General features: G+C 56.4%; 2 protein-coding genes across 2 annotated transcripts; both read left to right on the top strand.

The window, feature by feature from the left end:
• Positions 1-160: 160 nt before the first annotated feature.
• CERS1 (ceramide synthase 1) lies at positions 161-3909 on the top strand. Its single transcript, XM_009079857.1, has 6 exons — positions 161-317; positions 921-1101; positions 1783-1944; positions 2768-2915; positions 3451-3599; positions 3867-3909. The coding sequence occupies exons 1-6, from the start codon at positions 203-205 to the stop codon at positions 3907-3909; spliced, it is 798 nt and encodes a 265-aa protein (XP_009078105.1). The 5' UTR covers positions 161-202.
• A 1949-nt stretch (positions 3910-5858) lies between these two features.
• Positions 5859-8095, top strand: GDF1 (growth differentiation factor 1). The gene is made up of 2 exons (XM_009079879.1): positions 5859-6123; positions 7275-8095. Exons 1-2 carry the CDS (start codon positions 5859-5861, stop codon positions 8087-8089), a joined length of 1080 nt encoding a protein of 359 aa, XP_009078127.1. The 3' UTR covers positions 8090-8095.
• Positions 8096-8528: the final 433 nt, after the last annotated feature.

Genomic DNA, 8528 nt, shown 5'->3' with positions numbered 1-8528 from the left:
CTGTAAAGGTGAGAAAGATGAGGTTCATGACCTGGCTCTGGCCTATCTGGTAGCACACACAGGGCTCAAATCTCTTGGAGAGTCAGTGATCTGTGCCCTGAAGCTCCCCAGGGCCTCTCCTTGCCCTCTGTGACAATATTTCCCTCTCTCCTTGCAGCCCTTCGGGGAATGGTGCAACCTGCAGCCCAAAGATGCTGCCAAGATGCCTGAGAGTGCCTGGAAGCTGCTTTTCTACACCTTATCCTGGTCCTATGGCATCTACCTGCTCTTCTTCACTGACTACCCTTTCTTCTACGACCCCCCATCTGTCTTTTATGGTACAGTAAGACCCAGGGGTGGGCTAGGATGTCTGGGCTGGCCAAGGGAATGGGAGTTGGGCTGAGAGAAAGAGAAGACAAGCCCTAAATTGCCTTTTCTGTGATGCTGTGGGTGCAGAAAGGGCACAAGGAGTTGTCTCAGAGCATTTCGTTACAGAGAGAGTCACCTAGTGGCTACAGGAGGGGCTGGAGTGGGTTGAGGAGATAAATCAGGAGTGAATTGAGTCATAGAATGGTTTGGGTTGGAAAGGACCTTAAAGATCATCTCCTTCCAATCCCTTGCCATGGACAGGGACCCCAAATCAGAGACACCTTGATTTGGTGTGCTCTTAGATTGCTGTTAGATTTAGGAGAGGGTTTGCTGCTGAAGGCAGCATTGGGAGCCAGGATTACCTTGATTTGTTGTCCTCTGAGATCTCTCTCAGATCTGGGAGAGGGTTTGCTGCCCAAGGCAGAGTTGGGAGCCAGGATTACCTATGTTCCCAATCAGCCTGTGCATCTGTGATAAACTGAGAAGGAGCTGGAGCTCCTGAACCCAGCAAAGTGCCCTGGGGCTGCTGCTGGAGGCTGTGGGTTCACCTGGGTGTTTCTGTCCCATTGCAGACTGGAAGAAGGGCATGGATGTGCCCACAGACATTGCCATTGCCTACCTGTTACAGTGCAGCTTCTATGGACACTCCATCTACGCCACGGCCTACATGGACACGTGGCGCAAGGACTCCGTGGTCATGCTACTGCACCATGTGGTCACACTCACCCTCATAGCCTTCTCCTACGCCTTCAGGTGAGGCCCCTGGCTGTGCCACAGCCCCTCTGGGTGACAGAGGAGGTGAAGGGGTTGGGATGGAGCTTAGAGATCATCCAGCCCCAGCCCCCTGCCCTGGACAGGGACACCTCCCACCAGAGCAGGTTGCTCAAGGCTTCATCCAACCTGGAATGGACAGTGACAGGGTTGGGGCTTGGGGCATCCACAGCCTCCTTGGGGCATCCACAACCTTCCTGGGGCATCCACAACCTCCCTGAGCAACCTGTGCCAGTGTCTCACCACCCTCACAGGAAATAAAACTTATTCCTAATATCCAATCTAAATTTTCAGTTTAACCCTGTCACTCCTTGTCTGGTCAGTTCCTACCCAAGAGTCTCTCTGCAGCTTTCCTGGAGCCCCTTGAGGTCCTGGCAGGTTGCTCTGAGGTGCCCACACAAACTTCTCATGCCACACGCCCAGGTCAGCCTTGAGCAGCTTCAGATGGAGCAGGAGGACTCTTGCTGTGTTGGTGAGGACTCTCCCACCACACTGCCAAGCACTCCCAGTGCCCCTGAGCCCCTTGCCCAGTGCCAGGGCCATGTGGCTGTGCCATGTCTGGGTTACTCATAGAGTCTGTGTGTGATTGGGCTGTGGATGCTGAGTGCCAACATCCACCCACCCCCCTGGACACCTCCCTCCCTGCTCCCCTTCCCCCTGCAGGTACCACAACGTGGGCATCCTGGTGCTCTTCCTGCACGATGTCAACGATGTGCAGTTGGAGTTCACCAAGCTCAACGTCTACTTCAAGCACCGAGGGGGAGTTTATCATCGCCTCAACGATGTCATCTCCAACATTGGCTGCCTCACCTTCAGCATCAGCTGGTGGGTTTGTGGCCCTGAGCCCACCCCCAACCCTCCTGCCAAGCTTTTGTGGCCCTCCCAGCCCCTGGGGGTTGGTGTGATGAGAAAAAGGCCTTTCAAGCTCGGGTTGGGAAGAGGTTCCCGCAGAGCTTGGCCCCATGCTGGGCTTGGAATCCTTCTGTAGTCACTGTGCTGTCTGGCACCACACAAATGCCTGTGAAATCTGTGCCTGCAGCGTGACAAATGACCCCAGGGGAGGAGGAGCTGTTGCCATTTTCCCACTCGTTTGGGTTCTGTAGCAAGAGGCATTTTCACATGAAGGAAAGGGGAGGCTGAGCTGTCCCAGATTCCAGCCTTGCTGCTCCTCTTGGGGCCAGGCAGCAGGAAAACAAAGGGATGAAGGATGGAGAGGAGTAATGTGCAGGTTGTCACTCCTCATCCCTTTGCTCCTGCCTCCTTCTCCATGGGCTGCTCCAAAGAGCAGGGGGATGAGAGGCTCAGTTTTAGGGAAGGAGGACAACAAAGGTGTTTGGTGATAAACTGTGGGTGCACAGGATGAGGAAAACCTTCCAGCTGTTTCTGCCTCCTGTCCCCCATCCAGCTGGGATAACCTGCAGTGTGGATTTGGCTCTCTGCTCTCCCTCTGCAGAGGAATGATATTCTCCCTTCCCTCACTGCCCTTTCCCAGTGCCCTGCCTGGAGCCAGGCTAATCCCAAACCAGGTGCCAGGAGCAGGGGGAGCTGGGCAGGGCTGCCTGGAGCAGGAGGCTGTGCTGGGTAGGCTGTGCTGGGTCTCTCCTCTCCTGGAGGCCACTAAACCCACTCTGCTCCTCTGCCCTGGCAGGTTCTGGTTCCGTCTCTACTGGTTCCCCCTCAAGGTGCTCTATGCCACCTGCTACTCCAGTCTCCAGGTGGTTCCCAACATCCCCTTCTACTTTTTCTTCAATGCTTTGCTCCTCATCCTCACTCTGATGAACATCTACTGGTTCCTGGTGAGTGAGGGGAGTTTGGCCACCCCTGCCCTTGCTTCTCCCTCCTCTGCTGCTCCTGCACGGTGCTCACTGCCTGTCCAGGGGGGATGGAGGAGGATTTGGAAGGAGGAGGGAAGGAAATGTCAGTGCCTGGGGGGCTCCTCTTGGAATTCAGACTATCTCACACCCTGGGGATCCATGGGGAGGGAGCAATAACAGCAGTTGGGACTGGCTGGAATTTGATAGGGGTGTGAATGTTCTGGCATCACCCAGAGTTTTGGGGAGGGGGTGGAAAGGATGGATGTGGAGGGATCACATCAAGCTCAACCCTGAGCAGAGTAAGGGAGCAACTGATTTCATCATCATCATCCTCCCTTGGGATGAAATCAGGGAAGGGGAATTGCAGGAATTTTGCCTCCCAGTGCTGTGGGTCATCAACCACATCCCAGGGCTGTGACCAGCCCAGACTGGGGCTGGAGATGTGGGGGAAGGTCTCACTCAGCACGTGGGGCTGAGCTGGTTGGGTGGAGGTGTCTGATGGTGTCTCTCCCTGCAGTACATCGTCCTGTTTGTGGCCAAGGTGCTGATGGGGCAGATGCAGGAGGTGAACGACGTGCGTGAGTACGACGTGGAGGACAGCAAGAAAACCACAGTGGCCAAGAAGAAAGAGGCTGCACTGCAACTGCCCAGTGCTCTCAAAGAAGGGTATGTGGGCAGGGAGGGTGAGACATGTGGAGTCATGGAATAGTTTGGGTCTCTACTGGTTCCCCCTCAAGGTGCTCTATGCCACCTGTTACTCCAGTCTCCAGGTGGTTCCCAACATCCCCTCCCACTTCTTCCTCAATGCTTTGCTCCTCATCCTCACTCTGATGAACATCTGCTGGTTGGGATGGGTCTGAGCCCAGTGGTGGAAGGGAGGGAGGGGGAGTCAGTGTGGAGCCCAAGCTCACTATGTGCTCTGCTCTTCCCCAGGCTGCACCTGAAGAATGGAGTTGTGAAGGACAAGAGGTTATGAGAGCAGTGTGGCTGCAGCCAGCACAGCCTGGGAACTCACCAGGACCCTGCACTCCAACCCAGCAAAGGAAAGGCACAAGGAGAACTTCACCCCTGATCCCCTTCCATCCCCTGCCTGGAGCTGGGGAGGAGACACCACTGACAGGATGAGGCTCCTCCTGGGACTGTGACCAGGCTTCTCCTGCTGCTGGTGTGATTTTTGTGGCCAGCCCGTGCTGGGGCAGTTGGGAGGTGGTTTTGCTGGTCCAGGTAGGATTTGGAGCTGGCTTTAGGTCCCCTGGTGTTTCTCCTGTCACTCCATCCCTTGGCTGTTCTCAGTCCTGTTGTGATTTCCCCTGTCTTGACCCTTCCACCGACCCTTCCTCAGCAGTTCTTGAAGGGTCTAGCATCAAACTGAGGAGGGAAACATCCTCTCCTCCACTGGCATCACCATCCTGGCCTCACCCAAAGCCAGCTCTGCTCCAGCTGCCAAGCAGGGACTGTTGGGGTGATGAAGTGCACCTTGGAGCCTTCCTCCTCAGGAGGGGTCACTGGGACTCAGTTCCCATCAGCAGGTCTGCCTGGAAACCCAGCCCTGGAGGATTATTCCAGCCTTCTGTCCCTCCAGATCTGGGTCAGGAGGTTTAATTTGCTTAAAAAAAGCCTGTGTAGGTCTTAGAGTTGCTTAAAAAGGCAGTCCCAGCCCTGCAAGTCCCTGCTGAGGGCTCACTGGACTCTCCCCCAGCACTATCTGCTTGCTCAAGTGAAGAACAAAGAGTTCCTGCTCCCTGTGGTGGTTTTCCAGGCAGCTCCAGCCCTTGCAGAGTCCCCAGACAGGGCTGGGGGTCTCTGACCTGGGAAGTCCTGTGGATTTTAGCCCCTCAGACCAAGCTGTCCCACTGTTGTCCTCTCTCAGGGCCAGGACACACAGGTCCCACGTCCTCCCTGGGGAGTGGAGCTCCCTCTCCTCTGGGACAACGGGCAGTGGAGTGAGGGATTCAGAGCATCAATTCCAGGTTGGATTTTTTCTTGCTTTGTTGATTCACCCCCAGGCTCTGTGTGAGCCACAAGTTCCTGACTTGGGCTGATGGAAACTGTCCCAGGCTGTGGCAGGACCTGTCACCTTCTCCCTCACCATCACCCAGCAATGTGTCAGAGGTGCATCAGGGCTGGAATTCCTTGGCTCCCTGTAGGATTTGGAGGAAATGAAGGGAACTGAGACCCCAGGGTGGGCTGGAGTAGAGCTGGGGCAGCAGCAGTGCTGGGTTGGGGTGATCACAGTACCTGGTCACCATGTGGGTGGCTAAACTGCATTTTGGTGTTGGCAGTGAGTCCTTGGCCAGGTCTGGGGGGAAGTGCTGCCAGCAGCTCTGCTGTGATGGCCAGGAAGGGACTGTGTGCCCGGGGGGCTGTGGGGCTCCCTGTGCCAGGATGGGTGCTGGGTGGGTGCTGATGGCTTTTGGTGCTGGCCCTGGGGCTGTGTGTCCTGTGGGAAGCAGGAGTTGGATGATTTGATGTGCTGGATGTTGATGGCCTTGAGAGAGAAGTGTTGGATGCTGTGATTGAGTTAAAACAAAGCTGATTTGGGAGGAGGGAGGAGACTTGGCTCTGTGTCCATGCCTGGATCTGCAGTGGATGGGAGCAGAGATTGACTTGCTAACAGCTTTGTGTGGGAAGAGCAGCCTCACCCCTGCCACCATGGACACTGCTGCTGGACCTCGATGGTGTGGAGATGTGGGAGAGACTGTGGGAGCTCCAAGTTCCTGCCATGATGATAAACTCCAAGCTCCTCATGCCTCAAAGGGTTAACAGCTCCTGGGGAGCCTGGAGGGACTCACACTCTCTGCCCAATCCCCAATCCCTCTGTGCTAATTGAGCACTAACAGATCAAAGGCTCCAATCAGGGAATCAACACCCCCTGGCTCCATCTTCAAGTCCTCAGCTCTTTGTCTGGGGAAGGAGAGAGGAGCAATGTGGCTTCTCCCTGGCCTGGCCTGGGCTCTCCTCAGCTCAGCCCTGGCCCTGGAGCTGAGTTTGCAGGAGAGTTTGCTGTTGAAGTCCTTGGGTCTGAGCGCCAAGCCCAGCCCCAAAACTCCCATCCCTGTGCCTCCTGTGCTCTGGAGGATCTTCCAGAGGAGAAAGACTCAGCCCTCGATGAACAAAGAGCCTGTGGATGCCTGTAGGGTGGAGGAGTTCGATGTCCCTGGGGACATCATCCGTGTCTTCACCGACCAAGGTACAGTTTGAGGCTTTGGGAATGCTCTGGGCTGGGAGGCTTTGCTCTATTTCTTCCTCTGGCCTGCCCAGGGTTGGTCTGCAGGAGAAATCTCTGCTCTGTGAGCTCCAGTCCCTCTGGAGAAGGTTGTTTTTTGTTTGGGAGTGAGTTGGTAGCTGGGGCAGTGGGTGAGGGTGTGCAGCTGTGTCAGGCTGTGTCCTGGAGCTCCCTAAAACCATCCAGAGTGAGCCCAGGTCAGTGGCTTTGCCCCTTGGGCTCACAGTGGTGGAGGTGACTCCTGCCCTGGGCAGTGATAATGTGGCTCCAACCCTCCCTGGGGCTGTGGGTACAGCAGTGGGAGCAGCTCCCAGGGCAGGGACAGGGTGCTCAGGCTATGTCCCCACTGCTCCTTGTCCCCATGCCCCTGGTTGATGGCATGGCACATCTGCCTGCTCAGCCCCTCTGAGCTGTTCTCAGCTCACTGGGAACTAGCTGGTTGGTGTCCTTGGGGTCTCAAGGCACCATGGAGCTCCCTTCTCTTGTGGCTCCAGTGAGAACCAAGGGCTGGATAAACCAAGCAGCTCCCCCAGATTTGCTGCTCTTTGCCCTCCACCCCAAACAGCACCACAATATACAGAGGTGGTAGCCACAACCCCTCCCTGTCCTGGGGGAGACAGTTACAACTGGGGAAAACCAGCACACCAAGAGGTGAAGTAGGTGAAGATGCTGCTCCCTTCTCTTGTGGCTCCAGTGAGAACCAAGGGCTGGATAAACCAAGCAGCTCCCCCAGATTTGCTGCTCTTTGCCCTCCACCCCAAACAGCACCACAATATACAGAGGTGGTAGCCACAACCCCTCCCTGTCCTGGGGGAGACAGTTACAACTGGGGAAAACCAGCACACCAAGAGGTGAAGTAGGTGAAGATGCTGGAATTAGCATCCCCTCCCACGGCTGCAGACTGGAGCCAAGGACAGCACTGGCAGCCCCAGACCTCCCTGCAGGCTGTGCCATTGGGCTGGTAGCCCTCACTGCAGACTTGTGTCCACCCAGCTCTGCCAGCTCCATCTTCTCTTGCTGGACAGCCAAGAGCTTCAATTGGAGCCCTGGGAAAGCTGATCCTGCTCAGCCTGAGGGTTCAGCCACCACCACCTCTGTTTCTCCTTCTTTGTCAGGCCACTTCATTCCCAAGGGGCAGCCCCAGGGGCAGCTGTGCCTGAGGAAACGTCTCTACTTCAACCTCTCCATGCTGGAGGAGGATGAAAACGTGACCATGGCTCAGCTGGAGATCAAATTCCACCACAACTCCTACCACACCTCCAGCCAGGGGCAGATTTTTGAGCTGAGGCTCTCCCAGCCCTCCCAGGTGTCTCTGCAGGGGATGCCTGAGCCCAGGCAGAAGCTGCTGGTGGAGCAATCCTTTGCCCAGCTGCACAAGTCTCTCCTCTTCAACCTGAGCATGGTGGCAAGGGACTGGAGAATGCACAACAGGAATCTAGGCCTGGTCCTGGAGGTGGCAGTGAGTGGTGGTGATGAGGTGAATGAGCTGCAGGGACTGTGCACCAGCATCGACTCCTTCCTCGACACCTCCCTGCTGGTGGTGACCCTCAGCCAGCAGTGCCAGGTCTCCAGGAGGAGGAGGAGGAGTGCTCAGCACCCTCCCATCACCCTGAGCAACCTCTGCAGGCCACGGAGGCTCTACATCAGCTTCAGTGACGTGGGCTGGGAGAACTGGATCATCGCCCCGCAGGGTTACCTGGCCAACTACTGCCTGGGGGAGTGTCCCTTCCCGCTCACTGCCGAGCTCAACAGCACCAACCACGCCATCCTGCAGACCATGGTGCACTCCCTGGACCCCCAGGGCACCCCCCAGCCCTGCTGTGTCCCTGTCAGGCTCTCCCCCATCTCCATCCTCTACTATGACAACAGTGACAACGTGGTGCTGCGGCACTACGCGGACATGGTGGTGGACGAGTGTGGCTGCAGGTAGAGCAGTGTGGGCTCAGCCAGGGCTGGAATAAACCCAAGTGTGTTCAATCCCAGGTGTTCAGGGCCTTTCCTGGTGGTGGTTGAGTGTGGTTGCTGTGATTTAATCCCAGTCCTCCAGCAGCTTGGCATGGGATTATGATCAAGCCTGGTGGTGGGTGTCCGTCCCCTTCCCCATGGGTGATGGTGGCACCAGGCTGTGAATCCCAGACCCTTCCTTGAGCTGCTGGTGGGGCCAGCAAGGCACTCTCAGGGCTTGTGCTTTGGGCTGTTTGGGTCAATGTTGCAGCTTTTTTCAGTGCATAAATGACTTTTTGGGGTGAGGTGATGCTGGTGGTTCCCTGGGTGAAATGACTTGTAGGGGTGAAGTGATGCTGGTGGTTCCCTTGGGTGAAATGACTTTAGGGGTGAGATGATGCTGGTGGTTCCCTGGATGAAATAAC

This window comes from Acanthisitta chloris, unplaced genomic scaffold, assembly GCF_000695815.1.
Source record: "Acanthisitta chloris isolate BGI_N310 unplaced genomic scaffold, ASM69581v1 scaffold3980, whole genome shotgun sequence".
Lineage (NCBI taxonomy): Eukaryota > Metazoa > Chordata > Aves > Passeriformes > Acanthisittidae > Acanthisitta > Acanthisitta chloris.
This window is presented reverse-complemented; position numbering and strand designations above follow the sequence as displayed.

Coding starts and splice junctions, on each gene's coding strand:
- CERS1 (XM_009079857.1), top strand. CDS start 203: ATGCCTGAGAGTGCCTGGAAGCTGCTTTTCTACACCTTATCCTGGTCC. Junction 318..920: donor CCCCCCATCTGTCTTTTATG/GTACAGTAAGAC, acceptor GTCCCATTGCAG/ACTGGAAGAAGGGCATGGAT. Junction 2,916..3,450: donor TGAACATCTACTGGTTCCTG/GTGAGTGAGGGG, acceptor CTCTCCCTGCAG/TACATCGTCCTGTTTGTGGC.
- GDF1 (XM_009079879.1), top strand. CDS start 5,859: ATGTGGCTTCTCCCTGGCCTGGCCTGGGCTCTCCTCAGCTCAGCCCTG. Junction 6,124..7,274: donor CCGTGTCTTCACCGACCAAG/GTACAGTTTGAG, acceptor CTTCTTTGTCAG/GCCACTTCATTCCCAAGGGG.